The sequence below is a fragment of the Ascaphus truei genome, chromosome 1 (assembly GCF_040206685.1).
Source record: "Ascaphus truei isolate aAscTru1 chromosome 1, aAscTru1.hap1, whole genome shotgun sequence".
Classification (NCBI taxonomy): domain Eukaryota; kingdom Metazoa; phylum Chordata; class Amphibia; order Anura; family Ascaphidae; genus Ascaphus; species Ascaphus truei.
The window spans coordinates 412156240-412175518 of record NC_134483.1 but is presented as its reverse complement, the minus strand read 5'-3'; the positions used below and the strand labels follow the sequence as shown (position 1 = coordinate 412175518).

At 44.7% G+C, this 19279-nt stretch overlaps 1 protein-coding gene across 2 annotated transcripts in view; it reads right to left on the bottom strand.

Moving 5' to 3' along the window:
• Positions 1 to 11701: 11701 nt before the first annotated feature.
• The window catches only part of TTC29 (tetratricopeptide repeat domain 29), a 313491-nt gene continuing 305913 nt past the window's right edge, over positions 11702 to 19279 (bottom strand). For both annotated transcript variants that reach the window (XM_075613943.1, XM_075613934.1), the window contains exon 11: positions 11702 to 13830. In XM_075613943.1, coding sequence (XP_075470058.1) covers positions 13688 to 13830 — 143 coding nt within the window. In that variant the 3' untranslated portion in view covers positions 11702 to 13687. The remainder of the gene's footprint in view (positions 13831 to 19279) is intronic.

Genomic DNA, 19279 nt, shown 5'->3' with positions numbered 1-19279 from the left:
ACGGGGGTAGTAATCCGCAAGAGAGCAGGAGTAAGTGCCCCCCTTTCTCTGGTTGCGATTCTAAGTTTTTTCTATGATTTTTTAGCTAGTTAATTGGTCTGTTAGTCAGTCAGCTGGCCAGCTAAATAGTCAGCTGGTTCAGTGGGGAAGGGGAGAGAGGAGTGGGGTATGGAGCGGGGAGGGAGGAGGGGAGAGGAGGGGGAGGGAGTGGGGGGAAGTGAGGGGGACAGGTGAGGGGAAGGAGGAAGACAGGGGGGGAGTGGCAGGGGAGGGGGGGAGCAAATCCAGGTTTACCAGGATTGGGCTCCTGCATGGGGTAGCCTGTGTTAGCCTGTGTTAGCAGATACAGCAGTATATCATGTGCACACATGCTTTTGCATTTCCTGATTGTTAACTTCTTAAACAATCTCTCTGAGACATAGGCTTGCCCGCCTTGACGGTTCACTCTTGGATTTTGGCTGTGAGTGTGACCCACTGTCTGCCCAAGTTGGCAACAGGCAGAGAGCTCGTAGAAAGTTCTCAGACTCTTCGGGGTACCGTAGGGTAATCTGTTTTCCGCTCCTTATCACGGAGAGCTTAAACGGGAATCCCCACCTGTACTTAATTCCTTTTTCTCGTAGGAGTGAGGTTAGTGGCTTTATGTCTCGGCGTCGCGCCACTGTCACTTTTGAGAGATCATTAAAGACCTGTAAGGTGGCGTTTTCAAAGATGATGTTGCACTTCAATCTGCAGCCGTTGATAATTTTATCTTTTGTGGTGTTATGATGGAGTCTCACTATCACATCTCTCATTCTCTTAGGATCTGACCTGGGTCCTAAGGCTTTGTGAGCCCGGTCCATTTCTTTGATGTTATCTGATCTATATAAATATAATAAACCACGTCTTAGTAGGAATTAACTTAACTCCCAATTATTTAAAGCAGATTGGTGAATGTTACAATTAGTAACTATATCTGTTTGTTATCGTTTTTGGTCTTTGTTCCAAACAGAAAAGTACCTATGTAGTGAATGTGTAAAAATGAGAGTCTATAATACTATGTTATCGATTATTTATTTATAAAATATTTTACCAGGAAGTAATACATTGAGAGTTACCTCTCGTTTTCAAGTATGTCCTGGGCACAGAGTACCTAGATGCAATTTTACATATGTAGCCCCTGTAAGTAAGAGCGGGCTACTTATCCTTCTCCTACTGGAGTAAGCCCTGGTAAGGGCAGGTGCCAGTAGTAACCATGGGTTTTCCCCCTTCAAGCCCTGCCTGGAGTGATAGAGGAGGGGCCCCCCTGACTCTGTGCAGGCCTAGACAGAGGGGAGGTCCTGCTGACATCATGAGGGGCAGGGCTGAACTCTATTTAGTGGGCTGTCCTGTGTGTGTCTGGGTCATTCTGTGAATGTCAGTTGGTTCTGTGAGTTCATGCTGCGAGTTGAGTCAGAGCTGAGAGAAAGAGGTGGCAGTCCAGCATGCTCAGTTCTGTGAGGATGTCAGTCTGAGCTGGAGCAGAGTCTGGAGAGCAGAGTGTCAGGACTGACAGTCTGTGGAGAGCCTGGAGGGAGTATGTGGAGTGATGTCCTGGAGTGGAGGAGAGTGCTGGTCTGAAGTGAAGTAAGACCCAGCAGAGCGCATGCCTGACCTGAGAGGCCCTGTTCAACGTGAGATTGATGTTTGTAGGAGAAACCTCAGAGCCCCTCTGAGTAGAGCGGACAGGACTATAGAGATGGACCACTGCCCCTCACCCTGTTTAGGGGATGAGGGGAAGGATATCTAGCCTCACTCCTAGGGCCTACCCTGTGGGGTGGAGGCAGGGGTATTGAGGCCCCATTCAGCCCATCCTGCTGGGAAGCATACATCTGGAGGAAAGGAGAGGAGAGAGACGCCTATACATTGGGAGCACTGTTTCTAGGAGCTACTCTTTGCATGAACTGCTGTGCACTACCTCAAGTGTTACAAGACAATAAAGACACTGCTGCTGTTTTACATAAGACTGTGTGTGAGTTCTGGAGCATTCACCTTGGGACCAGGGTTCTTTCTCTATAAGGGTCCTACCCCACATCCCTGGGGATTATAGAGTATGGAGGCGCTGCACCGTTGCTAAAGAATGAAGGCGATTACCCAGAAGCCTGGCCCTGTTGTCCCCAACACCAACGCGGGAGACTCAGGCCCTGCTGTTCCAAGCAGGTACGCACCACCCAAGTACACGTAGCCAGCCTCACTACACCCTAGATAGCCATCTGCGTCTGGGGGGGGGGGGGGAACATGGGTTACACATACATAAAACATGGCATTTGAAAATAGAGGAAGGAGGATCTAGAACACCAGCATGTAGGTCTCCACAAAGCGTGTGAAAATGACAGGCACACACTGCTATGGGAAACCAGGAATAAAGAAAATCCTAGAATAAATGACCAATTACTGGTCCATGTACTTTGCTACTTTAAGGGGCCTGCAATGAAAAAAATAATGGTGCTAAAACATATAAAAAAAACCTTAAAGCCGCAGACCAAGCAATTTCCTACATGTGTATTCTTTGAATAAATCAGTTCTTTACTATGAGAAGATACTTGTAACATAAAAAAAAACAACAACTCTGAATGCCATTTTTAATGTATTATAATGTAACAATAATGTTTTGTTTCTATTGCAAGCATTTACAAAGTCACATCCCCTTCCTCTTCTGAAACAGGCTCTGGCACACCCCTTTTTGAGGCCTGCCCTTTCTCTAGCAGTGCACCAATTGTATCTAGTAACTGCCTGGTCACACGATCTTCAACATGGAACTTTGCATCTTTAGTCAGCTTCCGCTGCACTGACAGCCATTTAGTGAACCACCGAGTCGAATCTTCGCAGAACGATCACAGGAGAACGGATCAATCGGCAACTTCACTAATTACTTATCATTGTGTGGATTTTATTGATGCACATATTAAAGGGAAAACAAATAAAAAAAATTACAAAAACAGCAGCTTGGACTGCTGCTTTAAGAGAATCCTAACCCAAGTTACTGTACATGTTCTGGATGTGTAAAAGTATAACATTTACTGTAGGTCCCTATTCCATTTTCTGTGAAACCACTGCCCAGTGCTGGGGTAGAGTTCAGCTCCAATCAAATGAAAGGGAACTAACTCTAAACTACATATCGTTTGTCTCACTTGGTACATTTTCGTAAAGTAAAGTAATTAGTTCAGTTAATAATATAACACATTTTTAATCAGATGGTGACCATTGACCATTGACAATTGATTGCCCTTAATTTTTAAATTATATTTTTACCAGGAAACATAAATGATGTTCTATCTATATATTATGTGAATTGGATGTATGTGTCACTGACATATTTTTTATCTTTCTCTTTCCTATGTTGTGTGTCACCCAAGTAAATAATTATTTTAGCAACAGAGTATATATACAGTTTTGGAGTCAGATTATGTTAACACTAGATATTTTTAATATGCATTACGAATATTTTAATGTGGAACTCATTCACAATCTGAAAGTGATTCGCCAAGCATATTCACCTCTCCAGCAAATATTTCACCCATATTTCAGGCTCTAGATGGGAGTTAGTATCAATAATTGAAATGCGGTGACTCGGCTCTGACTGATTTGAGACTGTCTTTGGGAAAACAGTGCAATTTTAGCATGGCTTGCGAATTCATGTAAAAGCTTTGCACATCTATAGTTGAGAATACAAAGGGGTGAAGAGTGTCTCTCTTTCCTGGTTAAGTTTATCAGCAGTTCATCACTGCTACTCTTCAACATCAGAGCAGCTTAACCTTCCTTCCTCACCTGTATTGCTCTATGGTATTTTACAAGTCTATTTCCTATAGTCCTTTTTAAAGGAAGCCCATCTATTTTTACTATTTATTTTTTGATTCCTTGATTTCTTTATTTTCAGACTGATGGGGATTTAAATCAGAGTAAAAAAGTTGCCTCACTTTTTCTGCCAGGTTATAAGAAATCAAATGTCTGTCATTAACTTGTGCTTCATTTACTTAAGGTTAGGATCTTTGCTACACGTATCACTCTGTGTATAAAACTGCACATATCATTCCAATTGTGCATTATTTACACATTATTACTTAGCCTCAGTGTGCTGTTAAGCAGTGCTTACATCTGGGAAACATGCAAGGAATATCATTAGTAAGTTGTATTTGATAAACCTTTAAAGCTAATTGTCCAACGTTTAACATTCATCCATTTCTGCCCTAATAAGTATCTGAATAGATTTTGTTATGGTACCGCTGGAATTTGAACCTTCCATGCTTATAACTTCTGCCCTGCACACATGTAAGCCTTTTACCAGATATATTTCTGCACACATTTACATAATCTTGCACAAAAGCAAATCAGTTGGAGGATGTCATCTCTCCAACTAGTGGGTTACTGAGTTTTGAATGATGAAGGAGTCATGTCAAGGCTCAGGACATTTAGCAACAATATTGGTAATTACATGCTTGGCATTTCCTATCACCTGTGCATTAATGGAATGCAACATTTCCCTATACCTAAATATAGCTTCATGCCTTAATGGAGGAACTAATGCCATATGTATGCAATCTACACTATTTATAATAATGTTAGCAAATATATGCAATATTATAAAACTCGTGCATATTTTCTGTCACAATGAAGGGGTAGTGGAACATTTGATAAACAAGCTAACCGTCTGTGCACATTTTTAACCTATTGTTGTAGTATCTGACAAAGATCTGTCTGAGTACAAACTTTCTGCAGCGCATTAGGAAGATCCTGCTGAAATGTACAGAGGTATGAGTCCAGGGAGCAAAGCAATTTATTGAATAGAGGTGTAAAAGTAATGTATCTTTACCAAGATTTCTTCAGATATATTCATTCTCCAGGCTGCTATAAACTGCTTCTTTATTAGACAGTGTAATTGTATTCTATTGATCCTGGGTCTTGTTGGCCTTCATCTTCGTTTTGCAAATGAACTTGGTGTTCACAAATGTGACTAGAGCTACAGTATAGCTTTCAACAACAAGATTTTGTACTAAGCATTATTTTTTTTTTTTATATATACTGATCAAGTTACAAAATGTTGCTACGTGCTAATTCTACTAACGAGCTCAATGTAAAGAATAGGACTATTCCATTTCTTAGACATGCATAATTTTTTTTAGAACAGGCACTCTTTAAAATGTCATCCATGCCAGAGATGTTGCTAACATAGAAGTGGTTACAGGAACACTCAAGCCTTTTCATAAAGACTTCCCACTGACCATTTTTTATTCAATACAATTTCTTATGCAAATATATGTTAGAGATAACCTCTCTCAGGTTATTTAATGAGAGCTTGCTTATAACTAACAATTTACTGGTGCTGAACTATTCAAAATAGTCAAAAAGATACCCGTAAAACCAGATATAAAAATTTAATATAGCACTCAAGCATACTCAACACCCATATCTAGGACGAAAAAGAAAGACTGCACTCATACTATATGGAATATTATAAGCTAAAACTATAAAATTCCGGACATTACTGAAATCCCTGCTTTCTGATTGGCTAAAATTCCGGGCATTATTCATTCAGTAATGCCCGGAATTTTGCAGCTTGCAATGTGTTTATTTCCAACCATTTCTTGTCCAAAGTGGGAAGGGAGCGAAAATATCAGGAATGCACCAAAAAAATAAGAAACATATACTAGTGCAGTAAATCAACACAATCTGGATAGATAAAATCTTGGCTCTGTAGCAGTGCCTAAGTACTGAAATCCCTGCTTTCTGATTGGCTAAAATTCCGGGCATTATTCATTCAGTAATGCCCGGAATTTTGCAGCTTGCAATGTGTTTATTTCCAACCAATCATCTTTCAGAACAGCTCTGAGACAGGGCAGGGATTGGTCAGGAGGCAGGAACAGCTCTCAGACAGGGCAGGGGATTGGCCAGATAGCAGCAGCAGGCTGTGACTCCTCCCCCTCCCTCCGTGAACAGAGCTGACAGATTCAGTTGAATTGGGGAGTGTGTGGCTGCAAGTAAGTAAGTGGCTGTCTGCAGTTTGTTTGTGGCTGCAGGTTCTGTGTGTGTGTGTGTGTGTGTGTGTGTATGTGTATATATATATATATCTTATACTATATTAGTGAAAGCACTGTATGCCTGCATGCATGCATGCCAGCCTGCCTGCCTGCTGGATGTCCGGTGTCCCTAGGGGAAATCTCATTGGTCCCTTGGGCCGCCCCCGTACACCTCTCATTGGCCTGAGGCGGAGTGACGGCCCAAAGGACACACAGGGACACAAACACACACACAGGGACACAAACACACACACAGGGACACACACAGGGACACACACAGGGACACACACACACACACACAGACACACACACAGACACACACACAGACACACACACAGACACACACACAGACACACACACAGACACACACACACACACACACACACACACACACACACACACACACACACACACACACACACACACACACACACACACACACACACACACACACACACACACACACACACACACACACACAGGGACACACACACACACACACAGTAGGGGGGGGGGTGTACATTAGCAGCATTGTATAACCCGGGGGGGGGGGGGGGGGCTCACATACAAGAGCCTCCGCCTCTTCCTCCCCGAAATCAGCCTCCACACTCGCGCGCACGTCCTCCTCTCCCCGTGTCTCCCGCGCTTTCAAACACCCCCCCCCCCCGGCGCCGCTACAGTGAGCGGAGGAGCGAGCGCCCGGGACACAGCGGGGGAGCGGCCACAACAAGCTGCCTCCCGCCTCAGTTCCACGTAGGAGCGGCCGGACGGGTGAGTGAGCGGCCTTCACCCACCCCTCACCCCCCTTCAAATCACCTCCCCTCCACCCCCCCCCCCGGCGCCGCTACAGTCAGCGGAGCGAGCGAGCGCCCGGGACACAGCGGGGGAGCGGCCACAACAAGCTGCCTCCCGCCTCAGATCCACGTGGGAGCGGCCGGACGGGTGAGGGAGCTGCCGGACGGGTGAGTGAGCGGCCGGACGGGTGAGGGAGCGGCCTTCACCTCCCCTCACCCCCCTTCACCTCCCCTCACCCCCCTTCACCTCCCCTCACCCCCCTTCACCTCCCCTCACCCACCCCTCACCTCCCCTCACTCCACTTCCCTTCCCTTCCACCTCCCTCCACCCCCCCTTCACCTCCCCTCCACCCCCCCTTCACCTCCACCCCCCTTCACCCCCCCCCACCTCCCCTTCACCCCCCACCTCCCCTTCACCCCCCCACCCCCCCTTCACCTCCCCTCCACCCCCCCTTCATCTCCCCTCCACCCCCCCCTTCACCTCCCCTCCACTCCCCCCCCCTCACCTCCCCTCCACCCCCCCCTTCACCTCCCCTTCACCTCCCCTCCACCCCCCCCTTCACCTCCCCTCCACCCCCCCCTTCACCTCCCCTCCACCCTCCCCTCCACCCCCCCCCTTCACCTCCCCTCCTCCCCCACCCTTCACCTCCCCTTCACCCCCCCTTCACCTTCCCTTCACTCCCCCCTTACAACCTCCCACCACCTCCTCACCACCTCCACCCCCCTTCCCACCTCCCCCACCCCCCTTCCCAACTCCCCACCACCTCCCCCCCATGCGTGTGTGTGTAGCTGCAGTGTGTGTGTGTGTGTGTGTGTGTGTGTAGCTGCAGTGTATGTGTGTAGAGCTGCAGTGTGTGTGTGTGTACACAGAGGGGGGGCTGTAATCAGATAATGTAACCAAACGTAAACCAAACTTCCATTTTTTTTTACAGCTTTTGCTAGATATTAAGGGGTTGTACGTGGCAAGCTATTTCATTAAATTAACGCCTAAAGAGAATTCTATTTGATTCACTATCCGCATAGGATAAGGTCTCTGCCCTATCTAAATTAACTATTGCTCTTCCAGCAAAATCGTCTACAGCAGTTCCAGTATAGTTTGAATTGTTTGGGTACTAGGGTAAAAGTACACAGAAGAAGATATGAATCTACACTTTGCACCCTTTTGTGGATCTAGGCTTAAGTGGTTCAATGCCAAAAGGATTTCATATGAAAATCTTTCACATGGCTACTATAAAGCCTGTGGTTTTAAGTCAAAAACAAAATTTCTTACTCTACTGTGGATACAGATTTCTTCACATCACATAAGACTCTCTTAGAAATAACACCAGAGTCACAAGAAAGGCAGCCCCCTAAGACAGTCTCCCCAATATGCTTCACCCTCACTGCTCCAGTTTACTGAACCAGCATGAACAGGGTTAACATTAGCAAAAAAAAGTACAGGCACAGCTTGAACAAACTGAGGATCGAAACTCTGGTGTTATTTCTAAGACATTATGAGGAGAAGTGTGAGAGAGAAGCATATTGGGGAGACTGCCTTAGGTGGTGCACCTTTTCTGTGACTGTGGTGTTATTTCTAAGACATTATGAGGTGAAGTGCAGAAAGCTAAATCAAATACCCACAGGGTGCAGGGAGGGGGGGGGGGACATGATGATCCTCAAATCATTAAAAATGTATACAATTTTTTTTAAATTATTTGTCTGTTAGTACATACAATAAACAACAAACATTTAATTCCACAAACAATGTGTAACTTTATTTTAAAAGACACGCCTCACAACTGCCTAACCGAATCATTATAGTCTCTTCAGGTGTAAATTCATCTGTGGGGCCTGAGTAGGAAAAACATTGCTATTGTATTTGTCAGAAATGCTGCACATTACTCCTAACTTCCCAGTTAGTTCCATGGAGCGCTGTTCATTACAGTACCTTTAATTTCAAAGTTGATTCATCCACTATGGCCACCTTTCTATTTTTTAGAACTTAAATTTGAAACATTTTTGTTGTGGGGGTAGGGGAAAAGAAATAAAAAGGGAAAGGTGGAGATGATACACGTAGCAGGATATAGCTTGCATGGATATCTATCTGTTGTGCTCTACAGGTATCATAGAGAGCAAGCAAATAAACATTTGGTTAGAGGTTAAGGATGAGGATAGGAATTAAATCCCCCAGATCCCAAAGCTGTGTGTGTGGGAACAAGATAAACTGCTGTGAAGGGCAATGTTCCATAGCACATTTTAGTCTAATTCTTAGTTTATTCAGTATATGGTAGCCTCTCAGCCCAATGGGACTCAATTGCTGTAGCTCAACTAGGGGTCCCAAACCCTAAGGGACATCAGTTAAGAGTCTTGTGGAAAGCTAGTAAGCTTATCATGACATCCCAAATTAAATGGGGTGAACTGTTGCAATGTTTTTCACAATAACACATTAGGCACAAAATCCCATTATAGTGGAGAAAAAAGTACCAATTTTTCGCAATAGAAAAAGGACAGCTGCCAAACCATCCCTGTCTCCACAGCAAAACTGAATCAATACTTTTAAATCTTACTAATTCTGAAGGCACCATAGAACCAAGGACATTTTCCAAAATTATGGATTTCAGTTGTTATTGATTGAAGCATATGTTCAATCATCAATTTCTCTACTACTGTCTTGGCCTGGAATTGCTAATTTATCTGAATATATATACCTTGAACCCTTCAATGTAGTAGAAGAATGAAATATAAAGGGTGGCAAGTAAGATACCCACTGCTGACTGTGTGATGTTTGAAAGGGTTTAGTAGTATAGTAACTAGAAATATGGGGACGGTACTTGGATTAGATAATCCCTTGTTTTATTATACATACCAGGAAAGATAGATTGAGGTATGTTCTTTGTTTTCATGTATGCTTTGGAAAGACACATTGAGATAAAAGGATTTCCCCATATTTTAGAAGAATAAGAGGAACAGCTTGGAGGTGAACCCATAGGCTTGTGTATTCAAAGTTAGGACATTTGAGCCCCATTGAGACCTTTTCAACAAAAAAGGTTATAGTAAGACCAACATACTGTAAGACTTGAGGCACAATTCAAACGATATATGACATGGTCTGTATTCCAGCTAGTAGTCTATGTCGATGCTCCTTGAGAAAGTGCTGTTGGATGTGAAATACGTAGGACATTTTTCACTTGTTCTGACATCTAAGATGAGTAAACTCAATAAAGCTGTTTATATATTTTCAATGATGCTGATCTATTGGAACATATCTTTGATCTGTGCAGTGGAAAAGTCAGCTGATCTTTTTGTTGGGATTTTCAATTGCACTTTTTCACTGTCATGTCTTGACTGCTAATCCGCAGAACATCTCGCTTCTCTTTTCCCGCAGGTGGAACTCCAGGTACTCTGGGGCCACCTCCCGCTAAATTATCTTGAGCACCACCACCTCAATCACCAACCAACAACCTGGAACTCAGTTCAGGACTTTGTCCTGGGTCCTATACTGTATGTGGTTTGTGCAGAAAACAAATCAGACTATGTGCACCATTAATTTATTGCACACACTGGATGTGAAATATTTTCTTCATAACAGTATGTTCCACAGCACTGAATGTAGATGCTATTTCAGATTTCTATGAGAATACTATGGTGTAAATTTACTGAAGGCCGATAAATGAAAAAAATGGTTAATATCAGTGTTTAATGCCAATTTTATCGACCTAGTCACTAAAAAGTTATTTCATCAGTGGTAAAGAAGTGATAAGAGGCTATTTACCATGGCAATTTGTTGGAGATATTACAAAGTGTAATATGAAATATGGAGCTCAGAATTAGAATGGGGACATTAGCTACAACTGCTTGGTATAAAGTACAGGTAGTCCTCGCTATCCAACGTTTCACTTTACAACAAATGGCATATCCAACACTTTACAATGCAACCCTGTGGGCCGTTTTTCAACACCGGAATGCGTTATCCAACGCTTGAATAAGTTATCCAACGCTCACCGCCACTGATTAACATGGGACTCACTTTACAACGGTTTCACTATCCAACGCTACTTCCAGAACGGGTTCCGTTAGATAACCGAGGACTGCCTGTACTGAATGAAATGCAACACCAGTTCCAAGTAAAGATCCATTGAGTGAGGAATACATTAGACTAAAATGATAAGACTGGTCTCCATTATTGTCCTAATTTGTATTATATCTGACCCCAAAAGGTGATCCAGATTTTTTTGTTGTTTCAGCTATCTTTACAAACTGGTTAAAGCACTTTTGCTTGTTCAAATTCTGTTCAAGTGAACAGTGATTTAACATTTAAAAGCTCTAATACGCAGTAGTACTGCTGCGGCACAGTTTATTCGAGCATTTGCCCGTTCTGTGCCGCAGCAGTAGCCTGGCGCGCGCCCGAGTGTGACGGGCGCGCGCCGAAGCAGCGGAAGAGCGCCCTCCGATCGGGGCGCTCTCCCTACCGCTGCCGGGTCCGCCGGGTCCCCCGGAACCCCCTGCCGCTGTCCCGCGATCGCGGGACACCAGGGCTCCCTCGGGGAGCCCCTGGACTCGCGTGCAGGGGGCGCACGCTCCCGATGACGCGTGACCGCGCGTCTATGACGCGCGGCACGCCGAGGGGCGGCCACTAGCAAGCCGGGAGATTTCCCGGCTTGCGGTACCGACCACACTTCAATAAAGTGTGTCGGTAGTGTAAATCTAGCCATAATCATTTTACTTGCAGTAAATGGTAAAACATAACCTGGAACCCATTAAATATAACAAATCTGTAGAAGATAAAAAGCTAGCACACAAAAAATGGTGCAAAACGTATAAGTTCAGCATCTGCATGACGTGTCACATTATGATAATAGAAAAAACACTAATAAGACAGTTCTAAGTCTTCAAATACGCTTTGTTTAAACTTTATTTAAGAATATTATTTAATTATGGTAATACATAATTTGGTTGTGAGGCACATATTTAAAGGCACAGCTGAATTTTTGTATGCTTAACCTGAAAATGAAGAGGGAAGTAAAACAGAATGAACAGAACATATTTTAGCTGCTGAGTTTTATACAGACATATATCTGCTATGATAAGGGAATAAAATGTATTAAAGTTAATAATAAGAACTCATAGTACATAAATTAATTAAAGTTCTGCTCTAAAAATGTGAATTCAAATATATATATTGGTTATTGATGGAGTAAGTATTTTTAACCATTCGGCTGTTTTAGTATCCTTTAATATTGTACCAATTTGACTAAAGAGAGCAATTGTTTTTTTGCAGAAGCAACTGTCTGACTATACTGTACATCTTATAACTAATCTAATGTATGAAGTAAAATATGACAATAATTGTAATATGTTCTAACTATCCTAGAACATCATTTTATTTCCACACCCAGGATAATGAAATCATTTTTTGGACCATACACATGCAAAATAGCAACAACATGAAACTTACACTTTCTATGTAGTGTTTATAGAGGCTAAAGAGAAATAAGAATATCACATAAAATATTTACGTGCAGCAATCGGACAGAATATCGTATTCTAATGAGAAGGTTTCTTCAACTGTTTATATGTGTAATTACTTTAGTAGGTGCTAATAGTGTTAAAAATTGAGTACAGTTTTGGCCTGTCCCATTGCGATCTTGGCAAACTGGTGCACTTTTGTGAAATGAGGCTATAGGGAATCTCTAGTGTTCCCAATTTGTCTCGCAAAACTACTTTTAGGTAATCATGAACAAAGTTTAACAAACCGCAGGGAAGAATTGATATTGACATCTGAACAAGTGAGAATGCAACCTAAAAAAAAATCTGAAAATAGAACCAAAAGCGAAACGTTTATCAGGAAAATGAAATAATTCATGTAACTTGTCAAGTATCTAGTCAATACTTCATCAAGTATTTCAGTGCGTAGAACAGAGAGTAAAATGTTAGATACTGTACACCAAGAAAGTAAGTGTTTGGCTATATATTTTATTTACTACTTATTAATCCTACTCTTGATAGTGAGTGAACTGAATTTTTGTTTTTTGAGTCGTCACCACTGAATTCAGATTTGTCCCAAAATGTCCCATCAAAGTTTGCACTTGTTGTAGTATTACAGATGAAACATGTATAGGTTTAGTTGCATTAAAGTATTACAGTCATTGGATCATCTTAACATATTTGGATGAAGGAAATTATTTAACTGAAAAACAATGTTCAGCAATTGCTTCAAATATAGGGGATATATATATATATATATATATATATATATATATATATATATATATTTTAACATAATAAAGAGTTATCAATTAACTTAAAAATCAAGTCTGCAGTAATTTATGACAGATTTACGTCACGGATAATTAGTGATACTACAGGGTAAACTACAGAATGCTTCCGTTTTGAAGCAAAAAAAAATATATACCATGTAAAACAATAAATGTAAGGCTTGAGGGAATTTTTTTCTGATTTTAGTATCCATCCAGCAGTAAAGGAGCTAATAATTGAGGAAGTTGAGGAAGTTATTAGCATTGGAGATGATGACAATGCAATTGAGAACAAAAATTGTTGTTTTGTTAAACAGGCTACTCAAGCCACAACGGGTTAAATAATGCAGTTGATGATTAGAAATATTGCAATCAAATCCAACTGATTGATAGTGATCATATTCCTTACAGGTAATGCAAAAACAGTACATTTGGCAAAATAAGAATGCTGATATTTTTTATTTTAATAAATCAACAGTTATTTTGCATAAACTCAACCATCAGATACGAATATGGCACTTGGAAATGGTAAAAGTTCAGCAAAGACTACATACATTGCAAATGAATGGAAACTAACATTTTATACTTCTAGCTAGAGAGAAAATGTCAACTACTAATAGCATCGCATGGATTATGATGCCATCTCAAGCTCTGTTAAGGCTTCCTTTTCAGTAAGAGCTTGCTCACAGTTTTCAGTGTTCTCCAAAAACACTTCATTTTCTTCTCCGCCCTCAAAATGTGTTGAAGACTTCTCTTCCATAAAAGGGAGGTTGTCTGCAAGGAAAAAAGTTGAAATAATATATAACTGAAAAGATATTTCTTTGTTTTCATGCAAAGGTAGAAAGGAGTATATCGTATGTTGTCTCTTTAATACATAAATACAGCAAACCATTTAAATATTACACTGAATAAATATCTGTGTTTCCCATGAAAATGGCTTTCAACTCCTACGAAATACTGGAGTGAATTTCACACAGTCCAAAAGACTGCAACCTAATATTCTGCTCGGTCAATATGATGAGACTTGGAGTGATGCACAGTTAATGATGCAGTAGCTTCCATTGACTTGAATTGTGGCAAAGTGTTCCTATAAGTGTCAATATTCAGTATTTCGAAATACTTTTTTAAGGTTGCCTTTACTACAGTTTCCAAGTTCCAGTAGCCGTATTGGTCCTGGAGAAATGCAGATTCAAAGTAGGATTTGATACTCTTTTAGCAGACAAACATTACAGTTCTTCAAAGATGAAATTATAGTGTACAGAGCTTTTATAACCTCATATATTTCTCTTAAAGTTTACTGTGGCAGCTCAGTTACAAGGAAACATATATCCTAAAGAAATGGTGGGCTACAGGCGGCCCACATGGACTTCCCCTGCAGCCTCCAACTTCTCTTTCCCCAGGTCCCATTCAACTTTCACAGGAACAGAGAGAGAGAGAGATGGAGAGAGAGAGAGATGGGGAGAGATGGAGAGAGAGGAGACAAGAACAGAGAGGAGGAGGGAACAGAGAGGGTGAGGGGACAGGAACAGAGAGGGGGAGGGGACAGGAACAGAGAGGGGGAGGGGAAAGAGAGGGGGAGGGGACAGGAACAGAGAGGAGGAGGGGACAGAGAGGGGGGGGGGGGTCAGGAACAGAGTGGAGGAGGGGGACAGAGAGAGGGAGGGGAGGAACAGAGAGGAGGAGGGGACAGAGAGAGGGGAGGAGGAGGAACAGAGAGGAGGAGGGGACAGAGAGAGGGAGGAGGAGGAACAGTGAGATAGAGGGAGACAGTGAAAGAGTGGCAGGGCAGTCAGAGAGTGGGGGTTTGGGGGGCAGTGAGAGAAATCAGCACACACAGAAAAATAGACCAGCACAGAGAGCGGGGAGGGGGAGAAAGATCAGAACAGAGAGAGAGATGGGGAGGAACAGAGAGAGAGATGGGGAGGAACAGAGAGAGATGGGGAGGAACAGAGAGAGAGAGATGGGGAGGAACAGAGAGAGAGAGAGAGAGAGAGAGAGATGAGGAGGAAAAGAGAGTGAGTATGAGGAGGAAAAGAGAGCGAGATGAGGAGGAACAGAGAGCGAGATGAGGAGGAACAGAGAGCGAGATGAGGAGGAAGAGAGAGAGAGAGAGAGAGAGAGAGAGAGAGAGAGAGAGAGAGAGAGAAGAGAGAGAGAGAGAGAGAGAGAGAGAGAGAGAGAGAGATGGGGAGGAACAGAGAGAGAGAGAGAGAGAGAGATGGGGAGGAATAGAGATAGAAGGGGAGAAGAGAGAGAGAGAGAGAGAGAGAGAGAGAGAGGAGAGAGAGAGAGAGAGATGGGGAGGAACAGAGATAGAGATGAGGAGGAACAGAGAGGCAGATGGGGAGGAATAAAGAGAGATGAGGAGGAACAGAGAGAGAGATGGGGAGGAACAGAGAGAGATGTGGAGGAACAGAGAGAGAGAGATGGGGAGGAACAGAGAGAGATGTGGAGGAACAGAGAGAGAGATGGGGAGGAACAGAGAGAGAGAGATGGGGAGGAACAGAGACAGAGAGATTGGGGAGGAACAGAGAAAGAGAGGGGGCAGGGACAGAGATAAAGAGGGGGGAACTGAGATAGAGGGGGCAGTGAAAGAGGGGAGGCAGTGAGAGAGGGGATAGGAACAGAGGGAGAGGGGGAGGAACAGTGAGATAGAGGGAGACAGTGAAAGAGTTGTAGGGCAGTCAGAGAGGGGGTGTGTGGGGATGGGGGGGGGGGCAGTGAGAGAGACCAGCACAGCACACAAACAAAAATAGACCAGCACAGAGAGCAGCAGGAGTTGAGAAAGATCAGAACAGAGAGAGGGGTAAAGAGATCAGAACAGAGAGAGAGAGAGAGAAGCGCACTTCCTGTTGCGTTGCACACAATACTCTGAAGTGAGGAGTGCCCCACCTAATGAAACTAACTGCTGTTATCCAGAACTTTAATAATATAGAGGAGAACCAAAAAATATCGATCCTCCTGGGAGAAGATGAAACCATAGCAGAAACTGGCTGCACACTATATCAGCACCTGCCACAAGCTGAGAGACGTCCACTAACCCCCACATCCCTCTGTAAAACTGTACCCATATACCGTGTAATCATTATACCCTACCCCCTAGTATTCATGTAATTATTGTCCCCCACCCCCTATTATTCACGCCTTTGGCAATACTGAAATGTACTTTCGTCATGCCAATAAAGCTGATTTGATTTGATTTGAGAAGGGAGAGAGAGCAGCAGAGAGAGAGATGGGAAAGAGAGGGGGCAGATAGATCAGCAGAGAAGGGAGAGATCAGCAGAGAGATCAGCACAGAGTGAGAGAGAGGGAGGGGAGAAAGATTAGCACAAAGAAAGAGGTGGAAGAAAAATCAGCACAGAGGGGAGGAGCATGATGAGCACACAGAGAGGGGAGAGAGAGAGAGAGAGAGAGTGAGAGAGAGAGAGAGAGAGAGAGAGAGAGAGAGGAGAGAGAGAGAGAGAGACATGGTAGAGAGAGAGAGATGGGGAGGGAACAGAGAGGCAGATGGGGAGGAACAGAGAGAGATGGGGAGGAACAGAGAGAGATGGTAAAGAACAGAGAGAGATGGGGAGGAACAGAGAGAGATGGTAAAGAACAGAGAGAGAGATGGGGAGGAACAGAGAGAGATGGTAAAGAACAGAGAGAGATGGGGAGGAACAGAGAGAGATGGTAAAGAACAGAGATAGAGATGGGGAGGAACAGAGAGAGAGATGGGGAGGAACAGAGAGAGAGATGGTAAAGACAGAGATAGAGATGGGGAGGACAGAGAGAGAGAGAGATGGGGAGGAACAGAGGGAGAGAGATGGGGGAGGAACAGAGACAGAGAGGGGCAGGGGACAGAGATAAAGAGGGGGAACTGAGATAGAGGGGGGCAGTGAAAGAGGGGAGGCAGTGAGAGAGGGTGCAGGAACAGAGGGAGAGGGGGAGGAACAATGAGATAGAGGGAGACAGTGAAAGAGTGGCAGGGCAGTCAGAGAGTTGTGTGTGTGTGTGGGGGTGGGGGGGGGCAGTGAGAGAGATCAGCACAGCACACACACAAAAATAGACCAGCCCAGAGAGCAGGAGGGGGAGAAAGATCAGACAGAGAGAGAGAAGGGAGAAAGATCAGCAGAGAGATGGGAAAGAGAGAGGGCAGATAGATCAGCAGAGAAGGGAGAGATCAGCACAGAGTGAGAGAGAGGAAGGGGAGAAAGATTAGCACAAAGAAAGAGAGAGGTGGAAGAAAGAGCAGCACAGAGGGGGAGGAGAATGATCAGCACACAAAGAGAGGGGTGAGAGGTTAGGAGGGAGAGAGAGGGAGAGAGAGAGAGAGAGAGAGAAAGAGAGATGGTAGAGAGGTGGTATGGTAGAGAGATGGTAGAGAGATCAGCACAGAGAGAGGGGGAGAGAAAGGGGAAAGAGATCAGCAAAGGTAGGGAGAGAAGGGGAGAGAGATCGATCATCACAGAGAGCGAGCGTAAGTGAGATGTTATACAGAGCGGTTATATAGAGCAGCGGTGCGCAAACTGGGGGGCCAAGATTATGTAGGGGGGGTGCAGGGCTGCCTGCGGGGAAAACCTGGGGCGGGCAGAGCTGTGCACTGGCGGCAGGGAAACCTGGGGCGGGCAGAGCTGTGCACTGGCGGCAGGGAAACCTGGGGCGGGCAGAGCTGTGCACGGGCGGCAGGGAAACCTGGGGCGGGCAGAGCTGTGCACGGGGCTGGGGCCAGAAGCTCCGTGAAGAGGCCTGCTTCCAGTTCCCTGCTCTGTCTGCCTGCAGAGGGGGGCGGGGCCTTGCTGCGGGGCCTTCCCTGCACACAGACAAGCCCTCTCCGCCTGTCTGTTACCCGCCCCGTTTTCCAGCAGCACATGGGGGGACCTGAGCAGGTTTAGTTACTCCCTCCACCCACCAGATGGGGGTGTGTGATATGTATGTGTGTGTGTGTGTGTGTGTGTGTGTGTGTGTGTGTGTGTGTGTGTGTGTGTGTGTGTGTGTGTGGTATATATATATGTGTACGTATGTACGTATGTGTGTGTATGTGTATATATATATATTATATATATATACATATATATATGTGTGTGTATGTATATGTGTGTGTGTGTGTTTGTGTGTATATATATGGACTGCAGTGTGTGTTGTGTGTGTGTGTGCTGTGCCTGTTGGTTGTCTGTGTGTGTGTGTTGTGATTGAGTGTGTGTGGGTGTTGTGATTGAGTGTTGTGTGTTGGTGGTGATTATGTGAGTGTTGGTTGTGACTGTGTGTGTAGTGATTGAGTGTGTGCTGTGTTGATTGTGATTTGATTGTGATTTGAGTGGGTGTTGTGTGTGTGTGTGTGTGTGTGTGCTGTGCCTGTTGGTTGTCTCTGTGTGTGTGTGTTGTGATTGAGTGTGTGTGTTGGTTGTGTGTGTTGTGATTGTGTATGTGTGGGTGTTGTGATGAATGCAGCCGGTGCACACAATTGAGGGGGGGGCGCCCCGGGCGCAAGATTATTTAGGCGGGGCGCTGTGCAGCAAAACTTGGCTGCGCAGGGCAAAAAAGATGTGCGTTGCGCGGGCAGCCAAACAGAATAGTGCAGGTGGGGCCACGTGATTTGGAGGTACGGGGGAGGAGCACGCCCCAGCGCTGTGATGTCAAACGCCCCTCCTTCCGGTGTCATGCCCTACAATAGCGCTGTGTTCCTGCTCTCCTCCGCTGGCAACCTGCTTCGCTGCGATCCTCTGCAAGTGAAAGGTAGGCTGCACCTATATCACTCATACTATGAATGTGCAGAAATAATAAAAAAAAAAAGTGTAACACTTCCCGCTCATGCTTGCAAAATTATGCAGGACACCCCTGTGCTGATGCTTGGAGAGTTGGTGATGTCACCGCTCTCAGCGGCAGCGTGGACGCAGCCTAATTTTGCCAAGAACGAGCTATTGAAGTATGTAAGTACAGGTAAACCCCCGTTATAGCGCGGTCCTCGGGGGCCACCCGATCCGACTGCGCTAGAATTTTAAAAAAAATGGCCGCCACGCGCCTGATCCGGAGGAGGGAGGGAGGAGGGAAGGAAGGAAGGAAGAGGTGTCCGGAAGCCCTACACGTCCCCTAGCAACGGCGAGTCCAGCCGCAACCTGCCTCCTTACCTCCCACCACAGCATCCATTTCCTCCCCCCCAGGCCCCACACCTACCGGCACTCTGCGGCATAGCCCACGCGGCCCTCCGAGTTCCAGCCTGCTCCTCACTCCCCCCCCCCCTCCT